Below are 23909 nucleotides of genomic sequence, written 5' to 3' on the forward strand. Positions count from 1 at the left end.
ATAATACATTTTATTACATTTCTTACATGTTCGTATTTTGTATAAAATTTCATTTCATATTCATATAATGGCAGTTTAATAAATTAGATTTTCTTACTGAAGAAGTTGGCAAGTGTTTTCTACAAAAATACTTAATCTTCAAGTGTTCAAGGTTTAATTTAGCCTGCAGTCTTGTGTCCGTTTATGAACATTCCTATATATGAGTTTGGAGGACCAGGGCTGAAACAGCCTTATGGTAGTAGGCATTTGGTAGTAGCCTTAACACAACAAATTGTTAGAACACATTATTAGGAAAAATGCTGTTTGAACCTGCTTGGGTGTATTTTGGCCATAATTCACCAAAACATGACAAACTGCGATTTTGCCAGAGAGATAACACATCAAGGAATTGTGGAATGTGGCACAAGTCCAGCTCTTTTGCCCAGCGCTATTTTTTAGTGAGATGCTTAAAATTTCCAGAATGACCTACAGCTCTGTTTCCTCCTTCAGTGTCACTGAGTTCACTACAATTTAAAAATTAACTGAAACAGCTTTAATTCATACAATGAGCTCCACCTTTACTACAGCAGAAAGCGAACTTCGTAGGATATCCTCTTCCACTGCTTTTTCACTCCTGGTAGATGCTCTTCTCACCTTCCCTGAAAGTTGTAGGAGCAGCTGGAATAGAAAAGGAGCAGGAGGCAACACGTGGCCTGCTAAAACATTGCCTGCTAACTTTATTCTAATAGCTAGGGATTTATTCTGCGTGGGGAGAATTCTGTAGCGTTTTACTGACAAAAAGTGACCTCAGTATACCGGAATTTTTGACACATTCATTTTTAAGTGTAGTTTTATACTTGTAGTGGGTTGACCATGGCTGGACACCAGGTGCCCACCAAAGCTGCTCTATCACTGCCCTCCTCAGCCAGACAGGGGGACAGGGGAGAGAAAAATATAATGAAAGGCTTGTGGGTCAAGATAAGGACAGGGATAAATTATTCACCAATTATCGTTGTGGGCAAAACAGACTCGGCTTGGGGAAATTAGTTTCATTTATTACCAATCAAATCGGAGTAGGATAATGAGAAATAAAAACTAAATCTTAAAACACCTATCCCCCCACCCCTTCCTTCTTCCCGGGCTTAACTCCACTCCTGGTTCTCTCCACCTCCTCCCCCCCAGAGGCACAGGGGGACGGGGAATGGGGGTTGGGGTCAGTTCATCACACGTTGTCTCTGCCGCTCCTTCCTCCTCAGAGGGAGGACTCCTCACTCTTCTTCTGCTCTGGCATGGGGTCCCTGCCATGGGAGACAGTTCTCCATGAACTTCTCCAATGTGGGGCCTTCCCCGGGCTGCAGTCCTTCAGGCACAGACTGCTCCAGCGTGGGTCCCCCACGGGGTCACAAGCCCTGCCAGCAAACCTGCTCCAGCGTGGGCTCCTCTCTCCACATGTCCACAGGTCCTGCCAGGAGCCTGCTCCAGCGCGGGCTTCCCACGGGGTCACAGCCTCCTTCGGGCACCCACCTGCTCCGGCGTGGGGTCCTCCCCGGGCTGCAGGTGGAGATCTGCTCCCCCGTGGACCTCCGTGGGCTGCAGGGGGACAGCCTGCCTCACCGTGGTCTTCCCCACGGGCTGCAGGGGAATCTCTGCCCCCTCCTTCTTCACTGACCTTGGTCTGCAGAGTTGTTTCTCTCGCATGTTCTCACTCCTCTCTCTGGCTGCAGTTTCTGTTGCACAGCAACTTTTTTCCCTTCTGAAATCTGCTCTCCCAGAGGCACTACCACCATCGCTGATGGGCTCGGCCTTGGCCAGCAGCGGGTCTGATCTGGAGCCGGCTGGCATTGGCTCTATTGGACATGGGGGAAGCTTCTAGCAGCTTCTCACAGAAGCCACCCCTGTAGACCCCCACTACCAAAACCTTGCCATGTGTTACGGGTTTGTGTGGCATGGTTTTTTTGGTAGCAGGGGAGGGGCTGCAGGGCCGGCTCCTGTGAGAAGCTGCTGGAAGCTTCCCCAGCTCCAAGCCGGACCCACCGCTGGCCCAGGCCGAGCCCGTCAGTGACAGTGGAAACACCTGTGGGAGAGCAGATTTAAGAGGGGAAACCTGTGGTGAGTTGGGGATTGGGATGGGAGAGGAACCCCTGTGCTGTCCCCTGTCCCCCCCAGCCATGGAGGGGAGCGGGGGAGCAGATGCCCACCTGCAGCCCGGGGAGAGAGGAGCCCACGCCGGAGCAGGGGGATGGATGCCCCCCGAGATGGCCGGGGCTCCGTGGGGAAGCCCGCGCTGGAGCAGGCTGGGACTGAAGGACTGCAGCCCGGGGAAGGGACCCGCGCCAGGGAAGTTTGTGAGGAACTGCAGCCCGGGGAAGGACCCACATTGGAGAAGTTGGTGGAGGGCTGCCTCCCGCGGGAGACACCCCACGGCAGAGCAGGGGCCGAGTGCGGAGGAGTCCTCCTCCCCCTGAGGAGGAAGGAGCGGCAGAGACCAGGGGTGAGGAACCGACCCCAGCCCCCATTCCCCGTGGAGGGAGAGAGAACCGGGAGTGGGGTTGAGCCGGGCAGGAGGGAGGGATGGGGGGAAGGTGTTCTCAGGTCTGGTTTTGCTTCTCAGTATCCTTGTTTTGATTTGATTGGTAGTAAGTTAAACTGATGTTGTTTCTTCCCCAAGTTGAGCCTGTCTTTTGCCTGTGCCCATAAGTGGGGAGTGATCCCTCCCTGTCCTTGTCTCGACCCACGAGCCTGCCTTTACATTTTCTCCTCATCCCACCATGGCCTGGGAAGAAGAGTGAGCGAGCGGCTGCGTGGTGCTTTGTTACCAGCTGGGCTTAAACCACAACACCATGGAAACCCAATTACAGTATTTCAGGCATTTTACCTCAGACGTTACGTTAACACTTCAGATATATCGTGTTCTGGCTTGAATGTACTGAGTTAAGGTGTAGGATGCTCTTTGGCAATATCACACTATAATTACTTTGTTAATACAACAAATGTAAATAATTATCAGTATTATTGATAGTGTAGTTAACATCAGTTAAAAAACAGATAAATGTAAAGACCATGTCAGGTCACCAGTTGTCTCTCTGATGAGCATTAGTAGTTAGGCTGAAATGCCCTATCCAGATCCAACTTTAAAGAATGCTCTTAGCCTTCTTGAAGTATTTTATTACTGTAGCATCACCAGGTCCTATGGTATTACTGCTGGATGTTTGTCTTTTTCCCAAGGAGGTTAGCAGGATAATTGTTTTGGACATTAATTGCAATTTTCTGATTGTCATTTGGGTGCAGAAAGAGTGCGAGTCTGTGTACGGGAGCCATATAGGGGTATTTGCTGTGAGAACAACTCCACGTAGCAACATGTGGTTTGCAGTATCTTTCTAACGGCAGGTGACTTCTTCAGAACATAGAAGTGTGTTGCTTCCTGTGAGGAAGTGCTTACAGTTCTGATTCATGGAAGTCTTCCCCACCACCACTTTCTGGTATTTTTATCCTGCTGCTTCTATATACTGCTTTCTGTACTTAAAACATAGGGATCATCCATTACACCGGCACTCCTAGCAATGAAAAATCAGGAGTCAGCCTTCAGTCAGCCATGGGCTGATTTTGGGCACACCAAATCACCAGATTTTCCTATAAATAGTAATGTTTCAAAGAGTGATGAACTGCATATTTTATGTGGGTTTGGCTTTGATTACTAGGGTCGCATTAAGATCAGTGGTAACAGTCTTCTGGACTTTGGTAGTATCTCTGATCCCTAATTTTTCAAGTAGAAAACAAATGGAAGGTACAATACAGCATTTTTGCAGCATAGCATTGCATCCAGTTATGAAACAGCTTGAGAGATTTCTTCATCTATTCAGCTCTACTAGTACTTAATATACAGAAATTTATCTAGTTCAGCTTTAGTTTTAATTTCTCTCATGTCTTTTTATGTCTGAAGAGTTTTGGGTGCGCTTCTGTGCTACTGGAGGTATTAATGCCACCTGCAAAATATGCCGTGCTTAAAAAAAAGAGGTATAAAGGTGCTAATTCCACTAGGGTTAGTAGAAATCTTGCCATGAACTACATTGAGATTGGGATTTCATTTACTGCATTGCTTACCACATAATGCATAACTAATCATCATGTGCTGGGGAGATGTCACAATCCAAAGTTACTTAAGTATATTTTTGATTTTTAAATAACACTTGACTTTTGACAATCTCTTTTACTTTGATATTTGTTCTTAAAACTACCTCTTGTGGGTAGAAAAAGAATACTTCTCGTTTCAATGATATTTTGGTAATAGTATAATTTTCCGCCAGTAATTCCACATTTTTGCAGATATGTAATTATGTACTTGAAATTCCTTCTTTCTGGGTCTGGAGGCTGTCTATGTGGCTTTCAGTTTATGGGCCATGTTGAATATGGAATATGGAATACAACCATGTGCATATATAAACCTTGCGTATTGAGTTTCTGCCTAATCTTCCAGTTTACTGTAGCCATGGATTCTCTACCACTCTCAAGAAAAAAAATAAATTACTGAATATGAAACCTTAAGGCAAGGGCCAGTGAGTTTGAAAGATTCTGTAGCTGGATCAGCAGCACACTCTGTACTTCAGGCACCAACCTAAAAGTGAAAGCAGTCGATTAAAGAGTAATCATTGGATTGCCCAGAAAATGCAGCCCCTCTTCAGTGCCTCTTAAAGGTTTCATTATTCAGTCCCAGATACAGTGTGTTTTGACTTATGGGCAACTGCAAAAGAAACAGGGAAGTGTCATTTTTTGGTTTCTATCAGTGTGCTCAGCTTTGATTACCTTGGAAGATAGGCTCTTATTCCAAGATGTTTACAGTCCAAGATCAGATTTTGGCACCCTTGCTCATACTGAATAGCATTAGTCAGGGCTGAGCTGCTGCTCATTCAGGTCAGATAGATCAGAATTAGTCATCAATTGAGACGGTGGTATTTATGTAGAGCCATGACGATGATTCAAGCATCTTTCCATGAGGCAGTGATGCAGATGTTTTTCTGCTGCTTTTATCTGTTTATCTATACCTCCCTTTTACATGAGTAACACAAAAAAGCCTTTGGTTAAAAAAAAGTGCTTTAAGAAGGAAACCAAATGAATGAAACTGGCACATGAAGGAGCAGATGGGGTTTTGTACAGAAAGAGTAGCATGGAAGAAAGCCCCGTATTTCAATCATGGTCCTAAGAAACAAACCCAAAAGGTTTTCACTGGTCTGCCAATAGATGAGCAATGATTAGTTTGCCTTTTTAAAACGTTGTCTCCTGCCAACCCTAAATCCCCTTCTCCCATTTCCAGCACAGCATTCAGTCTGCAGTGTAAGTGGATGATGAGGTACACAGTCGTGGTGTGGAAGGGATTCAAACAATGTGAATGAGATTTTGATCTTCTGGGACTTCTGTGATACAGAGAGTGAAGAGGAAGAAAGACAAACTGGTCTTCATTTGCAGAAAAGTCTTTCATCTTTTCTGTGCTGTGTGGCTATGGCTGAGGAGAGAGGAGGGGAGTTGTCTTCCTGCTTATATCAAATTGCCAGGCCTTTAATTTTGACCAGATGCACCATGCAATTATGGCAGCTGATGGATAGTTATAAATGAATTAGTCTTTGGCAAACTGAACTTTATTTCAAGTAAGATCAGTGTCACAGAAGATACGGGAAAGCACATTTTGTGACGGCGTGAGTGCATTTTTTAAATGCTCAGATTTCTTGGCAGAATAAAAGGACACATTATTGCCAAGAGGCAAAGTATCCTAATTTCTAAGCATACCTCTGGAACAGACGCCTTGCTGCTCTTCCCACAGAGCAAGGAGCACTAAATACCAATGGGCAGTCTGAACCTTGCCTCTGTTTGCTGAACTTTCCTTTTTGCTGTGATTTATACTGGGGTTATAGGTAGCATTCCTGTCACTGCCACCGCGCTCCCCACACTAATTGTCATGAAGTACAGAAGGTTCAAGCACGCTTGGTTCCCAAGGCTGCTAATGAGCCCTGAGCTCTGCTCACCCTTAATGAACCAAGGTTTGTTTGTCAGGGATTCTTGTCCATCCCTCCTTTTCCCTGGTCAGGGGAGGAGGCAAGAGTTCACCCAACCAGACAATGACTTTACAGTGTAAAGGCGATGCAGCTGTGCCATCTGAAGCCGTCCTCAGCTATGAGCAACAAAGCTTAAATAGATTGTACTGTGAAGAGGTACAGCTCTGTGAGTGTGAAGCATAGCTTTTGCTTCTGCTTCACTGACCTGTCTGCTTGCAGCAGCGACGGGCCCTTGACGGGAGCTTAGGCAGGGAGAGCTGCGTAGGGCGACTCTTTCAAAACCACTCTCGGTAATGCTGAGCGCAGGAAAAGAAGCAAAATGAAGTTTCGGTTGATCTCTGATGGGGGTGTACTGCTGCGTTCTCCAGAAAATCCCATGCCCTCCCTTTAAAAGCCATTGATTCCTCATCCACTTCAGGTGATTAATAAGGCCACTAAGGCAAGCGGTAGTTCATAAGTTTCAGCAGTAGAGAGTACTCACACAAAAGTGGATGCACGTACACGCACACACAAACTCCTCTTAGGCTAATCACACATTTCACTATCTCACTACATTTTACTTTCTTACTCTCCAGAGGCTCTTCTTGTACCAGAGGTTAGGATCATCAGAAATTTGGGCTAAACTACTGTTTATCGTTTACTTCGTGCACCTTCCTTTAGGCATTTCAGTTACAACACTGCGATCCTCTAGCTATATTTATGTTACTACAAACATGTGTGTGATATATTTTGGGGCATATGTCTACAGGTACATGTGCACAAAAGTAGAGGTACGTATAAATACAGTTGCATATGTTCTTGAAATACACAGGAGGAGTATACTAGTATATGATATATATATCATACATATATATTATATGTAAAATACCACATGCTTTCCTAGAAACATTATTCCCTGTATATATTCAGATACATATTTATGTAAGTAAACACAGACATGTAGTCTAAATGCTGTGCTATTGCTATAATAGCAAATGAAAATTTCAGTCTGATAAAATAACTCTGTTAACTGTAATACCAATTGTAAAGTTATCAGTTATATTACCGTGCATTAATCCTTGCACAATACTATACAAAGGTGAAGTTTTTTTAAAAAGTTTTACTCCTAGATGAGTGAAGCCAAAAGCAGCATCTGCAGAAGAAATCTGATTTTGCTGTAATAGGCTCTTTGAAGGTCATCATTTTGGGTTTTAATAATGCACAGAAACATCTGCTGTTTTCCTCGATCGCATGAGAGAGAAAGGGAAAGAGAAAGAAATTAAGAAGGAGCTTTTGTTTTGCATTCTTAAGTGAACAGAGGGAGGGGAAAAAAAATAAAGCAGTCCAGTTTTAAATACCTTGATGTGTGCATGTGGAGGTTCAAAACTTTAGATTGCTCTCCTGCCCGGCGTGGTGGGTTGATAGCCCTGGGAGCAGTGGCGAAAGTTGACAACCCCCCACGGCTGACCCCTCATGTTCTCTTTCGCCTAATCGAATTTTACGTGTGTTTCCAGATAGCTGATCAGCTTCCCTGGATTTCGCTGACGCCACAGGAAAGCTTTGCCTGAAGATGGAAACACTGGAGTCGGAACTGACCTGCCCTATCTGTCTGGAGCTGTTTGAAGACCCGCTGCTGCTGCCTTGCGCTCACAGCCTCTGCTTCAACTGCGCGCATCGCATCCTGGTCTCCCACTGCGCCACCAACGAGCCGGTGGAGTCTATCACCGCCTTCCAGTGCCCGACGTGCCGCTATGTCATCACCCTCAGCCAGCGCGGTCTAGACGGGCTCAAGCGCAACGTCACCCTGCAGAACATCATCGACAGGTTTCAGAAAGCCTCGGTCAGTGGGCCCAATTCCCCCAGCGAGACCCGCCGGGAGCGGGCGTTCGATAGCAACAGCATGTCGTCCTGCGAGAAGGTCCTCTGCCAGTTCTGTGACCAGGACCCTGCCCAGGAGGCGGTGAAAACCTGCGTTACCTGCGAGGTGTCCTACTGCGAGGAGTGCCTGAAAGCCACTCACCCCAACAAGAAGCCGTTCACCGGCCACCGGCTCATCGAGCCCATCCCAGACTCTCACATCAGGGGATTAATGTGCTTGGAGCACGAGGACGAGAAAGTTAACATGTACTGCGTGACCGACGACCAGTTAATCTGTGCCTTGTGTAAACTGGTCGGGCGACACCGTGACCATCAGGTGGCAGCTTTAAGTGAGCGCTATGACAAGCTAAAGGTTAGTGCTACTTATCGACCTTTCTAGCCAAGCAGCGTGTGGTTGGGAAGGAAAGAGCCCTTCAGTTGCATGCTAAATTCCTCCTTTGGGCAGGTGTCGGGAAAGGTAGGTGCGCGGTCTGTAATCAAGACAAGATACCCATACAGATCTATACATGCATTTGCTCATCACCCTTGGAACGGCGTCAGATTTTGCTTAAAGAAAGGTTCCTCAGTTGTGCTTTGATTTCTCTATAGCTATCACGAGGAATATGCAGCATATACTACTGTTTCGGTGAATTTTCTTACCTACCTACAGCTTTATTGCTGGCAGCTGGCAACGTTTAGCACTGACTGCACAGAGAGAGGCACTGATTGAAATGTCAGGCATTCTTTGCGTACGCTCCGCTGTTGATTACTTTTCATTTGGTTGCTTTCATTGTGAAAAGTCCTTTGCATCGTCGCTAACAGGCGATGCATTTATCCATGCCTGCTTCAGGGATGCCAGCTGCCTGTCCAGCCAGGGAAACTGAATGCTGGCTCCGCTCTTCCCGCACTGCCTCCCTCCCGGCCTCACAGGCGGCGCAGTCCTGGAAACAAACCCAAATTGTTTCTGAGCTTCTTGTGGTATTCCCGTGGTTCGGTGAGCTGCTGGCGCATCTCCTGCCAGGTAGCCGGCCGGCTCCGGCAGCCCCCTGAACCCATGGAGGACAGTCTGCATGTGCCTGTGCGTGGCTGGGAGGGTTTGGTTTTTTTTTTTTTAAAGATGGACTGCAATTGAGAAACCGCAAGTGCAGAGGGCAAAGCTTATCTGTCAGCCTTCTCACTTGGAATTTCAGAGGTGGAAAAAGAAACGGAATTAATAGGTTTAACTAGCTGGAAGGGTTTTCTTAAATACCTTCAGACAAAAATATGTGGCTGCACACATGTCTGTAATAACTTTATGTGAGTGGAGGTGAAAATCTGCATACACGTGCTCTGTGGGTTTTGTGCCTCTATGCATGTGCAAACATGCAGATCGTATTCTATGATTATTTTAGCGTAATGAAAGACACTTCTTTACCTGGACCTCATAGCTTCCTTTCATCTCTTAAAGACTTTTTTAGGTACTAAGGAGGAGTTGTTATTTTTGCTTTCTTTTTTTTTCTAAACAGGATTGTTATTTTAATAATTAAGAGTTTAGCCATTGTTAAAATGGGGCGTGGGCTATAAATGTGAATAGAAGGTGCCTGGACACTTACAGTACTTTTCAATAATCCAAGGGCTTATATCCTTGACAGGTGCTACTATTTAGTAAGCTAACAGCGATTGAACAATTATATTTTTTATCAACTTTATATGAGTAGGAATGCACTACTTAACATGAAATACCCTCAGAATTAAATACTGGATAAGTATATTTTTGAGGATGTCAATAAATATTAAACATTTTAGTGTTGGTGTACTTAGATATGGCAAGTCTTGAAAGAAAACTTTAAAAGGCATGTATCTTCTTCTGAGATCTTTGACTTCGTATTGCAGATAGGAAAAAAGAAATTTAGGGTATATTTGCATGTTCTATGGCTTTTCTGTGCCAAGATGCCTAAGCAGACTCTGAATGGGTATGTCAGATAGGCAAGCAACATTATCGTTAGATGTTACACAATTTAACTAACTTGGCAGAAGTCTAATAAAGTACTTTCTGCCAGCCACCTTGAAGAGCAATTCAAGTACTAATTTACACTGGTTAGTGTAGGTCTGGGTCAAATAACTCCTTCCTTATAATGGCAACTGCTATCATTGTAATAACTGTACAATTTTTTTTAAGATGTGGACTTTCTTTGTGCCCAAACTATCTAGAAGTACTTTATACAGATAATCATTAACCAACATGACATCTGGTTCCTATCCCCTTTGTCGTGAGGCAGCCTGTTTCCTTTGCTAATGTCAGTGATGACATCAGTCATGCCAATTATGCCAGTGATTAAGACACATTTATACTCTTGAGCCCAGGAACAGTAGGCTAGGTGGTTTCCATCCAGATCCAGCGTCCATTCTCTGTTCATAAGAAGGTAACGTGAAAACTATGTCTTTCCCTTCCTCATTGCCTCTTCCATCTCAGAAATTTGTGCTGTTTTATGTATCAAACTCCACAAATGAGATTTTCAGTTCCATATATTGGCATTTATCCCTCAGGAGTAGAGGAATGATACCTGTTCACACCAGCATTTGGTCACTGAGAGGCAAGAATTTCAGGTCTATTTTCACATTCAGGTCTCCTCCTTCATAAATGGTGATATGACCTCTTGAGTCGCTGGCCATGCTACTAACGTAAATCTTGGGTACGAGCTTGCAGATGGTCTTCGTTAACTTACAGATAACGTGCCCGCGCCATTGGCAAATTCAGCGTTCAAGTGGATCGGAAAATCCCTACCTGAAAAACAGGTTGTTGCTTGCTATATTGCTGCTGCAGGTTTTTAAAATACATGGGGTTTGACAGATAGGCTACCCAAATCTTTAAAAAAAATTCTGAAAGAATGAGCATGCACTAGACAGTAGTATAGTGGATTCATTCAAAAATGAGTCGTTAATTATATCTTTAAAAAAGAAAAGCAAAACGCTTCAAGTGACACTTTCTTTCTTGTGGTTTTCTTTTTAAATCAACACATTGTTGATGCTAACAACAGCAACTGGTGTTGCTCTGGGTGTCAAGCTATGCTAATTACTTGCATTCTTTTCCAGGGGTGTTACTAATTATTTAAACAATATCTCACCCTTCATTAAGCATAGGACAAAAGATGCCATTACAATCTAGCTCCTTTTGTGGCAAAAATGAAAGCCCTTAATTAGGAGCTCTGTACACTTGTCCAACAGAGGCGTCTATGCTGAAGTGTGTTTAACAGTCAATGTAATAGCAATTGTGGATATCTGAAAATGAGAAAGTGTTTTCCTTTGGCAACTACGGCTCCAACCCTGAGAGATGCTTTTCTTTCTCAGCTTGTACTGGGGTGGATGGGGTTGAGGGCACTTGTGTTCTTCCAGGAGCGGTCCTTTCTTGCTTAGTTACGCGACCACATGATATATGTTCACGTTTATAGTTGCTTTAGCGTTTATAGATGTGGTGTTGGGGTTTTTTTTTTAAGTAGATCATAGACAGATGCATATTAAAAATGGAAAAATGATAAACCATGACCAAAACAGAGAACAGGAAATATCCTGGTGATACACTGAATTTATGAAGAGGTGGTCAAAATTGTGGTATGAATTAGAAATAATTTTTAGCTACATAAACAATGAGAGCTTTAAAAATAGAAGGTGCAAATGCTTATGCTTAGCCCACCATATTACCTCAAAGAAAATATTTATGGCTAATTACTTTTGATATTGATTCTTTGCTTTTTGTCTTTTTGCAATGGAAAGGAAAAGACAGTTGAAAAGTACGTTCTTTTTTTTCAGAGAAAATTAATGAAATTACCATTGTTCTGTAGATGTATTTATCCTCAAGAAAGTGATAAGAAAAATGGAGAGAAAAGATTTATTTTGAACAAGAGGGAATATTTGGGGGAGAAGTTACAAGGTGTGGATGGATAGGTATCGCTCATTTAGTATTAGCAAAGCGCCATGAAGAGGTGTAACAAAAAAGGAAGAGAGACGGTAAGCCATATTTTTAAACGGTGTAAAGCCAGCGTAACTCCATTGAAACCAACGATTTTACTCACCTTCATATTTACTGAGAATCTGTCCGCTGACACATACATTCTTGCCAAAACTTAATTTTGGCACACTTTTGGTAGTGCTTAGTCAAGAAAGATCTTTTGTTGAATCAAACTGCCATAGGTTAGCTGTGGTTCTCCAGGTTTTTGTTTGAATCTTATTAGTGCTGATGTGTATTGGGCATGTTTATGAAGGCAGGGCAGTCCTCCGAATGGCACTCGGCAATTCCAGGAACAAAAGGAAGCTTCTTGTTTGTGTGGTTTTCACCTAGTTTTAGTGGCAGAATCCATACACATCTATCTTTCCTACACTGATGATTCAGGATGTAGGGATTCGGTTTTCTAAGGTGTGTCAATTCAATTACTCACAAGTATTTTTTTGGTGGGAAGCAGGCATAAACTGTTTCCAAGTAGGGAGGATTGCATTCAACTCTTAGAAGCCTACTTTGACTGTATAAAGGTAGGAGACTTTGTCAAGTCCACAGCTTCTACAAATGGAGCACAAAAATATGTCTGCTTCCCTTCTAAGCATATTATGGATTAAAAACCTTTTAATATTTAAATGTCTTTTCAGAGCTACTGGCAAAATATTTGTTGAAGCTTTCCAACTATTTTTATGTGGCATTATTTTGTAGTTGCAGCTTGATTATTAATTGGTATACTGTGATACCGTAAGAACCCAGCACTTACTAATCTATACTCGTACAAATAGTGGGGTTGACAATCCGGGAACGTTGGTATCTGGACTTACGTATAAATAAATATATTATTCACTTACATGTAAATATGTGCCTATATACATTTTATTCATTTTATGCACATATTTATAGTGCTTGTGTTAGTATATAAAGGCAATACTACGTATGTTTGTATGTATGTGTATGTAGTCTTGTTTGTCTAGCATAGAAATACACGTAATTTCTAGTAATGTCTAAGTTCATGAATATCTACGATCTTGAATTTAAATAAATACACATATGCCTATATTTTAAGTAAATATATACAGTTTCATATATATGTGTAGGTCAGTAAAAATATATTTGATCACATATATATATATAAACTGCATGCTAATTGTTTTCCTTGGTATCCATTTTTAATATTCCATGCATATATCTTTTTTTAGTAGCTGAATATTCTCACATAGAAATTTATAATTTCCCTGTGTACCCTTAACTTTACTAACTTCCTATTTAATGGAAGCTATTTTACTAAAAAAAAAAATCCAACTGATATGTAAAGACATAGTATGTCAGTGTTACAGTGATATGTGTTATTACACATTTAAATAAGTGGCACTTTCCCTTACATTGTACTTAATAGATTCAGAGTGTATAAAGTTACTTTCTATAGTGCCAGTCATGCAGGTTTAACATATAGTTGAAATGCTATATCCAACCTGACAAAATGTGAAACTCATGGACTTTCATTATTATTAGATGCAGCTTGATACTATTATTAGATTAGATACTGCTTGACAGGTATTTCAGTGTATTAATTTTTTATGAAATTAAAATGATGAATGGTCCCATCTATTAGAATGGAATATTGTCTGGTATTACTTAACATAGAAATAGATGCAAAAATATAACTCACTGGCTGTGCTTCAGTATTTGCAAAGGTCCAAAAATATTAAGTTGTTGCATGGAAGAGGATCAATGTAGGAATGAACTATATTACTACAAAGTTTTCCAGCTACACTTACTTCATTACATTAATATATAAATGTTAAGGCAGCCTTTAGAACATTCTCTCTTTAGTGTTATCTCAAGGGGCTGTGTTTCCTCCATCTGGTATTTCTTTGGTGGAGTTTAGAAGGATAATAGAAAATGTCAATACAGTAATAACAACATTAGTCCTTTTGGGGAGGGGTGGTTTGGTTGGTTTGTTTTGTAAATTTTAGACTGGTTTAGAGTAGTTTGAAGTTCCTTGTGTTTATGACTGTGGATAATGAATTATGACTTTACATTAGCTATAAGTACTATGAGATTGTTTTTATTTTATCTACCTAAGATCCTTTAAATAATATAAGCCATAGTTTTTTAAAACGTACTTTCACAAAGTGGCAGTCTTTGGCAAGTCTTTAAAATTGTTCACATACTACTTATTTCCTTCAATTTTTAGTGGAAATGATGGTCTTGAAGGCATAATCTATTCAGGAAGACCAAGAGAATTAAATAAAATTTTAAACAGTACGGCATTATTATCTTTGTTCTCATGACTCTAGTTTCCAGGGAAGCCAGACTAGGCATTAAGTAAAATGTATTTTCATACTTTTCCATGGATTTGGTCTCAACTGTTCAGATAACGGACTGTAAGTCCATGTTCTATCTCTGAATTTGCTTATTGTAATGACTTGGCCCTTTGTTGCTTATACGTTTTTAGACAATACGATGCTTGAAAGCTGGTGGTGGAACATAACGCACGACAGATACTTCCTCGGAATGAGAATTTGTGTTTAAACAATAAATAATAAAGCAATAAAAAATAAAGCAATAAAAATGGAAACTAAGCACATAGATGAGGTTAAGGGCAAATTACAAACTGTTTTAGAACGTTGGGCACAGGTAGACCCTTTGTTTACACAATGGAGTGTCTGCCTACCAGAGTAACAAAGACAGGGTTGGTAACAGGAAAAGTTACAAACAAGTGACCTTTCAAAGGCAGAACATTTATGGGTTTTTAGCATGACAGTATGCTTTCTTATAACTGATAAATAGAAGGAGTAAGCTAATTCTTTTAGTGCTTTACTGGGGAGTGATAAAGCTAGTTGGGGGAGTATGGCTAAAAACACCACAGACAGTAGGCTAAAACTCACACTCTTTGGTGGCATTAAGAGGTGTATGGAAGGGTGTGAATATGTATGTCTATATGTTGGATATGTATATTCTGAACTTATTTTAAAGTATAACCTTATTTTACTGCAAATATTTTAAAAAATAATGTGATAGCAAATACATTTTCAGACAAAGGTGAAGGTGGTTAATAGTATGCTTCAAATAGGAAAAAATCCCACCCCAAAACCTGGATGTAAATATCTCCCAAATAAGCACTGCAGAACGCTCAATATTCAGATTTCTCTCAAGCTTTAATTTAATATGTTAAATTACTCCATGAAGAGAAATCCAAATTACTTCAACTCTGCTCTGTAATGACACACAATCACAGGATCACGATTAAAGCATTTTAGTTCTTCATCTTACGTTGAACAATTTTTGTGACCTATTATATTTTTTTCATATTGTCTGACCTTAAAACACAAATCCCGCAATGATCCCCGTGCACTACTTTCCATTTCAGGCTTTACAAGTGTACATCTATTACGATTTTCTTTGGCCCTCTTTTTTCAGCAAAATGTACGCTTCCTAGCAAAATGATAATACTTGTTTGTATCCTCAGCACTGTGAACCTATACATAGCGGTTCATACCAGTCAGAAATGGTACCAAATTTGGAAAGTCTGAATAGTCCATGGAGAGGGAATGTCCTCCAGAAGTTCATGGACTCAAAAGCCACGTTGGGTTGCTAAAGCATGCTTTGGACTCAAAGCCTGATATGGGTGATAAGACTGTGTGTTCCCTCTTTCTCCCACCTGTATTTACATCTCCCCAAAAGCAGCCATCCAGGCCCCTGTCTCCCTTAGGATCTCTTGACCCTCCACGCAGCAAGCCTTGGCTTTGGCTGGGAAGGACATTGTTGCCCTCGAGAGTGAGCAGCCACACTGAGGACATGGGGAGAGAGGATTCCTGCCCTTCACAGTTTTCATGTCGCATTTATAATGCGCTCTCACAAATCAGACAGAGCCTGCTCCTTTTTCCAGTTATCTAAAATCAGTGAAAAAAGAAGGAGGAGCAAAGAAAATGGAAAATTAGATTATTTTTATCATAGTGTGTCTATACTGAGTTATTCCTAGACCTTCTGTAAATGCTTACTTAAGGAATTCTTACCCTTTTACAGTATAAATGCTTAATTGAAAGCGCATTGTCTTTGTCAATAAAATGCTTAGAACATGTTGGGTAGCTAATAAATAAGTAATATATCAGTGACTTTCTTGATGATGTGCCTTGATGGTGCCAGCAGGATTGCTTTTTACGATAGCCTTTTTTAATTTCTGCAGGCTGGAGTAGAAGTAGCACTTGTTTTACAAATTTCTCCTTTGTGTGGGGTGTTGGTCCTGTGCAATAATCCAGTTTATGACTGTGAAAGGGGAGCACATGCAGGGTTGTTTTAATGCCTCAGACAAAAGAGTTTGAGGGACTGGAAAGCAACAGGGTTTGGTGGTTTGGTTTTTTTTTCCATGTGCACAACATGTGCATTTTTTGAGAAATTAAAATTTCCTGCCAAAATGTAATCTCAGTCTTCTCTTTTGAAACGTTGCAATTTTAGCTTCCTTACAGTCTGTTGGCCATAATAACGTAAAGTAGCAGTATGATCCCATAATTATATTTTACAGTATGAGAGGGATCAAATTCAGCACAGATGAGAGATTAACTGGAGTGCCTATGGCTAGCTTCTTCCTTTGCAACTTATCTGTTCAATTAGTTGTGATATTGAGAGTGATCTTCTAAAGTGTGGTAGGTTGACCCTGGCTGGGCGCCAGGTGCCCACCAAAGCCGCTCTATCACTCCCCCCACCTCAACTGGACAGGGAAGAGAAAATATAACAAAAGGCTCGTGGGTCAAGATAAGGACAGTTTAATAAAGTGAAAGCAAAGAAAAACAAATGATGTTATTCTCTACTTCCCATCAGCAGGCAATGTCTGGCCACTTCCCGGGAAGCAGGGCTTCAGTACGCGTAGCGGTTGCTCTGGAAAACGAAAATGCCCCCCTTCCATCTCCCTTTACTTAGCTTTTATATCTGAGCTGATGTCATATGGTACGGAATATCTGTTTGGTTAGTTTAGGTCAGCTGTGCTGGCTATGTCCCCTCCTGAGATCTTGCCCAGCCCCAGCCTGCCGTTGAGGGGAGCAAAAATGTTGGAGACAGCCGTGGTGCTGTGCCGGCACTGCTCAGCAGTAGCCAAAACACTGGTGTGTTATCGACACCTTTCTAGCTACCGATGCAAAGCACAGCACTACAAAAAGGAAATCTCTGTAGGCATTTGTGATTTTGGAATAGATGGTATTCCACTGTACTATCATCTCTGCCAACCCCACCTGTAAAGTATAGAAATTATTTTACTTAATTTTACTATGGTAATTGCCAAAGGCTCAATTAAAAAAAAAGTCCTGTAATATAAGATCCTGTACAAGTACATGAGATGTAATCCCAGCTTCAAGGAATATTCATTTAACTATGCTTAGAACAAAATAAGAAAGCAAGAATGACAGGTACGTAGAAATTTTATATGGTCACAGTAATATTCAGATGAGCTGTTGGCATGACGTAATGAGTAAGATTAAATACGAAAAAAGTTTTAAATTAATATTGGCTAGTTCCAGTAGTCAGCGGAGGCACTACTGTTTGATTTCTTATAATTATTCTGGTTTGAAATACAATAGCCTCACTCTCCCTTGTCCGTACGCTGAAAGACCTGGATACTTGTGCCCTTCATCTAGAAGAGGTCCCAGGGCAACTCCTGGCTCTGCATGTCCAGTCTTATGTACCTGTCTAATAAATTAATTCTGATGTCCAAACTGACGTTAGTACATTGTTATAACAGTACTCTCTATTGACTGACAACTTCCATTCCCTAAATTTGAAAAAAGAACTGAAATATGAGAGATTCCAAAATATGAGAGAATCTCCATCTCATGTCTTATGAGATGGAGATTCTTCTCTATATCATAAGTGTTTCAGCTTTTATTTCTTAATGACATTATGGGTTTGATATCACATTCTGTTTCCAAAGGGTATTCTAAATAAAATGAAAATAAAAACCTGGTACAAGGAGAAGAGATCTTTCAGGTAACATATGCAACAGCTCATATGAATTACAAGAAATTGTAATATAACGTATAGTCTTTTCTTAAAAAGCTAAAAGGTACGAGGGGGCCTTTTCGATGCCATTACTTCCTAGTGCCATACTGCACAAATAATTTCTTACACCATTACTTACAGTAGGGTCACCAGTTGTGCGTGATAAATCGTTGTTAATACCAGGACAGATGAAGATGGGAGCAGCAATCTGCTGTTAGGCTGAGTGAAGAGATGGGCGTGAGAGGGGGACGGAGCTCTTGGATCCCAGAACTAATATCAGGATGGGATTGTTAATATATCTTTTGTTCAGGGGTATGCCTAAAATCATAAGCCACCCCAGCATTATTTTCTGTATTGTGTCCTGTAATTCCACCTGTAATTCACACACATTTTGAAATACATACTTTAAAGGTATTAAACTTTCTGGTTTTGCCTCAGAAGATAAACACTAACCTGTTCAGCTACAGATAAGCTGGAACATCTCTGATGGCAGACAGTACTGGAAGTTCTTAGCATGCTCAGAGTATCAGAGCTGGAGGAAGCAATGGCTAATTTGAAGCTGATGAAGAAAAAAATTTTTAAAAGTGCTTCCCTGATCAAAATAATCCAGCTTTTCTCTAAAAGAATCCACATACATGCAAACAAAACTTAAGACTTGTCAAATTCTCCTGTTTACCACATGCAGTTTATATTGAGATTTCATGCTATCTATGTATAACAATGTCAATTCAAGCTTGTAATGTGTTTGAATTTCAGAGAAATTTTCCATATCTAAGTCTAGCTAATAGGTAAAATTAGTTAAAGGTAGAAAAAAAAAAAATCATCTTTCGTTAACTATTAGAGAAATGTAAATATCCTGTGACAAAGTAAAAGAGAAAAACCTACATTGTTGTATTGGTTATATAGATTAATATTCTCTCGGTAAGCACCCAGTGCTTTACTCTTAAGACTGGCTGGCAGTTGCTGTAGGTTCCCACGTTACGGTAGCCTCTTCACTGAAACTTGTCTTTGTGCTTCTGGAGATGTACTGGCTATTTTGAAATGTGAGGCTATACGCCTGAGTTTTGTTATTTGCTGTGATACAGTCAAACTTTAAAAGAGATTAAAGCTGGGCAGCTGTTCACAACATATGTGTCTCGTGGTAGAAGCATTAAGCAGACTCGTTAGGCTATAGTTAATGATAGTGTGTGCAAACTTTATTTCCAGATTAAGCCAGCAGCATATGGAGAATATAATTCATTCAAACTGAATTTGAGCAATATCTATCTTAATATTAAGTTACTGAAGAGAAGAAAACATATTGATCAGTGTATGGATGATGGTTCCACTTCGTAGGTATTTAAAATGTTTTATTTGTGACCCAAGGACTCTAAACACATACGTGCAAGAAATCCCTTCAAAGGAATAATTGAAGGAACTATTAAAATACTATAAATAATATTTGACTGACATCATCAGTTTTAAAAAAATTCAAATTTGTCAGTCCAAAAATAGATGTTTTCAATGCCTTTCCCAACATACCAAACCTGACTGTATTCTGTAAACTAGAAAAGGGGAAAAATATATGTGCAGATATGCAAGAGATCGGTAGAGGTGAATGCTTGGGAGAGAAAGCCCCTGGTTTTTTTCCAGTAGCCGTGGACCTCCTGGTCGCTGTATGGTCTTTCCTATGGTTCCTGCTTCCTCCGCGCAGACGGCCGCTGGGGCAGCGGGTGGCTCCAGGATGGCCCGACCAACGCTGGGGCTCTCCCCTTGCGCAGGGTGTTCTTCAGCTTGGCGGGAGCGAGCCGCATTTGCTTTTCTGTGAGTAAGTGCTTGCTTGCTGTTGGAAGGCTAGGACTGAGGGTTAAAATTCATCTGTACGTTGAAAACTCTGCCATGTGAGGGAGCTCCTGCAGTGAGACCCTTTTTCATCCCAAGGGGTGATAGGAGCCCACTTACCAAAAGGACCCACTCAAGATGCCTGGTGGGGTTATGCAAACTTTGGGTGAATTTAAACGATGATGCAATCTTTTCTTTCATGTGGCTTAAGTATGGGCAGGCCTTGTTCTCTGCCCTGCACTTGATTAAAACAGTCAACTTAAAAAATATGCTACAGCTTGGGGGGGAAGGGGCATTATATTAGACATACAATAATGTTTTCACCCTCTTCTGAGCATTTCTTATGATCACTCTTGAGGAAAAAGTGACCTTTCCCTTCAGATCCACCAATTAGAGCAGCAACCATGAAGCCGATTTGTGTCTTTTTTACGTCGTCTTTCCCTCTGCTGAATTAGCTTTCTTTTCAGACTTGGTGGACACATGCTCCAGCTCTCCTCAAATTCCGATGCATTGAAATTCTTCTGCAGGCAGGATGCTATGAATTACTGTAGTTCTTTTTGGGTAAGAGTATTATCAGAGGAACCTTTTTTTATGCCTTTAATTTACTTGATTACTTCCAGCTTTGTCCATATTTATACAAATTGAAAACCTATACATACAGTGAATTACTCTACCTCTTTAAATTAATAATGTTCTTGTAATGTCTTTTGTTAAAAGAGGCTGGATAAAGAGAGTGATAAGCTAATAAAACATTTTCCTGAACACCTGAAAAACATTTAAATGACGTCTGAATTTTGAGCAGTTTTAAATGGATTCCTGCCTAAATCAGTTTGCACATTCTCACTTGAAAGCAATGTAATTTTTCTGTCAAATAAATCACTACTAATCTTTAGGAAGAACCAAACAAACAAACAAGCAAGCAAACAAAACCGATTTGGAGTTCTGCTCTTAAATCTCACAATACTTAATTTCAGCGCTGTTAAAGTCAGTGAAGGCTTTAAATTTTAAGGTGTACAATATGAAAATAATTTTGAATAAATTAGGAAGCTATTTTAATCTAATCGTTGCCTTTATTGTGTGCAGAGTTGAGTGTTTGCAGTATAGGGGTACAAGTAAATTGTTGGGTTACGGGTAAATGATTGTCACAAGTTACAAATTCAGATGTGGGAGAGCTTATTTTTTTAATGACTCTGCTTATAGTTAGCAATGAAACTGTCACTCCAAGGAAGAAAACAACAGAAAAGTAAGGGGGAGGATGCTTGGTTTTTTACATTTTTTTTCTGACATATTCTAAGCATGGTAGGAACCCCAGTGCACCCTGAAGTTCAAGACTGGAGTGCCGCGTTGAATGACTCCTGCTTGCAGAACAGGCTCTGAATCTGCTGTCACGTGTTTTCCTTGGAGGAACTCGTTTTCTTCCTGAGGAGGTCTGCGAGGTCAGGCAAATATCCGATCCTGGAAGCTGCCTGTCTCGGGGCTGCTCTCTGTGAGTCATTATTTCTACAGAAAAATTCACAGGGAAAGTCCGTCAGAAACCCTGGAGTGTAGCTAAGCGCTTCAGTAATGGGAAGCCATTTTAAACTGGGTATGCCAGGTAGAAGAGAAGTGTTTTGAAGCTTTGGGCTTTTGTTCGCTTATACAGTATATACGGAATTTCGGTATTCTCGTTTAAGAGTCAGAATTCATGTAATTTGTTTCTAGTGCTGTGAAGCAGTGACAGCTTCGTTGTGTGAGTAAAAGGCCTCCTGTCCAGTCTTAAAAATTTGGCCTTATTACTACTTTTGCTTTATATTATGTTTACAGTATACACCAAATTTTGGCCTCAGGCACACCAGCAGAATCCCACATTGCTTCAGCAAATATTACTGGATTTTTTTATTATTCTTACTTACAAATTATTTATTTATTAGGTACTTATTGACTATTGGGGGTTTTTCTTATTTATACTGTTAGCACTGAGAATCCATTATGGGATCACTGAACTGATTTTACAAGCCCACTGCTGCCAAAAATTGGTTTATCCTGTTATGTTGTTCTCCCTGTCTTTTCTGCACGCTACTGTCGTCCTGCTGAAGCAGCTCCGGCGCTTGCGCAATCGTTTGGGGAACTGATTCCCTGCATTTTCTGCTGGCAGCGAGCAGCCCCGGCAATGCAGGCATGCCTCGAGGTGGGACCACAGAGCCTACTCCATTTTCTCCCTCTTTAGGTACCGCACAGGGGTACTCTAGGAGGATTGCTGCGCTAGGTGCTGATAGTAGATGCAGAAGTCAGGTGCCTAAAATGCAATTTCCCAGCAGCCAAATGAATTTAATGGCTAGTTTCTGTGCGTCCAACATTTTCCCCCTCCTGTAGCAGCACATCCCTATCTCCTCCTCAGCATCTGGGCTATGCTTGTCTGATTCCACCCTGAGCTATGCCAGCTCTCAAGGTCAGTAAAAAACAACTTTGCATATTAAGTGAATAATTTTCTGGACGTCTAGTAAGTTGAAATGGCTCAGTGATGGGTCAGACTACGCTGGTTCTGGCACAAAGTAATGAGGATCTTGCAGAATAGGCCAGGGTAGAAAGTGATTGAATGGGCTTTAAATATGATCCTAAGCAAGGAGGAGCAATTCCACCTACAGCCCTTAACTGTGTATAAAAAGGGGATATAGCAACTTCTCTATGTCTAGCTCTGTTAAGGATTGTTCTCTTTATCACCACAGAATGCAGTTAAGATGTACGGATGTAGCTCTTGACATTGAGTCAACCTTTCAGAATTTGAGGAAAGCTGAAAAAAGAAAGCTTTCTTTTTCCTTGTGTCGTTAAGTGGCCAAAATGTATTTTTGCCAATAAAGACAACTATATTGATAAACAAAGCAAAATAAACTACAGAGGTACAAAAGTGGTGCTATAACTATGCCTATACAAAGACTTTTTTCAGTACAAAAATTCCCTGCAGAAGTTACGCCCTTCGCATGATGTTAGCACTCTGGCAAAAGCTTCTAATGTAGCTTCTAATGTGGAGCTGCGGCTTTTGTTAGGAATAGTGGTAGAACAAATTTGATCTTTGGAGGTTTTTACACCCCTGCTGTGAATTTTGCCCTATGATTAGGCTTCATATTACCCCCTAGTACATACTTAGAACTTACTGTAAGTCCTCCAGACAGTTCCAAAAAAATTGAACAAATATTTCACAAATCTGGCTTAAAGTTTGAGCTTGGAAGCAGCCACAGAAGTAATTTGTTTTAGATTTCCTTGAGAACCCTTACTAGGTTTCTAGTAGGCATATAATCTTTTCTGCTTTGGGAAAAGTTCATCCATGAAAAATATGGACAAAACTGAGGATTTGTTATTTATGTATTTATTTTGATTTATACACATGGCTTTTGAAATAGTCCTGGAATATTCCTTGAAATATAATCGAATGGATCTGTCTGGTAATTCCCTTTTAACCACAAACCAGCAGGACTTCAATAGCTGAGCTGCAACAGGTGTAGATATATCTGATTTTTAAGAACTCCTGTCAGAGCCTTCCCACTTTCTCACAGACTGCAGGATCAAATGGGCTTGGGAGTCATGCTCACTACAGCAGGGCTATTCTAAACTAAATAAAGAGCAAATTCCAAAACACATCAGAGCTAATTTGCCATTGTTTTCACCATAAACCATAATGAATCCTCATCAAATGAGTGCAGCTGCTATGGTGCTGTATCCAAAATAATGTAATTAAATTGCTGCTTGGGGAATTTTAGAATATAAATTTGGCAGAGACTCGTTACTGGCAATTTGACAGAGAAGCATTTATAATCTTATCCAGAGAGGTGATCCTGTGTTCTGTCATTTTAAGAACAGAGAGAGGAGAAGCAGATCCAGGATGATAAATGGCCAGACTGAAATCTGAAACAAGAAACTGCAAGAATTTACGGCTAATCCAAGCCATGCTGGAAAGCCTATGGGGAAGGCAAGGGGAGGACAGGAGGGGGAACCTTGGATGGGTTACAGTAGAAAAATTCTCCACCATGCCCTGCGGTGACAAGGTCAACAAGGAAAGAGGGTCCACCAAAGGGAGCCTGCAGGAGCCACGGCTTTGCCACCATCAGGGTCAGAAGAGTCACAACCCTCATCAGGCAAGGGTAGCTCTGAGGCATCGTGCCCAGAGCTGACTTGTCCTCCTCACCTGCTCCCCCACAAAAACATTCCCCCCCCCATGCTGTCAGCGAGCGTGTGGATGCTTGATCGTAACTTAAACAACTTCCATCTGGGGGAAAGCAGTGATGTTGGGCAGC

At 41.2% G+C, this 23909-nt stretch overlaps 1 protein-coding gene across 6 annotated transcripts in view; it reads left to right on the forward strand.

Annotated features, from left to right (window-relative positions):
* Positions 1-23909, forward strand: part of MID1 (midline 1) — a 157199-nt gene that overhangs the window by 44732 nt on the left and 88558 nt on the right. For all 6 annotated transcript variants that reach the window (XR_008233022.1, XR_008233023.1, XM_052773989.1 and 3 more), the window contains exon 2: positions 7517-8232. Coding sequence is in view for 4 of the 6 variants with exons in the window: in XM_052773989.1 (XP_052629949.1) it covers positions 7573-8232 (660 nt within the window). In the remaining 2 variants the exon portion in view is untranslated. The remainder of the gene's footprint in view (positions 1-7516; positions 8233-23909) is intronic.

The sequence above is a fragment of the Harpia harpyja genome, chromosome 22 (assembly GCF_026419915.1).
Source record: "Harpia harpyja isolate bHarHar1 chromosome 22, bHarHar1 primary haplotype, whole genome shotgun sequence".
Taxonomy (NCBI): Eukaryota; Metazoa; Chordata; class Aves; order Accipitriformes; family Accipitridae; genus Harpia; species Harpia harpyja.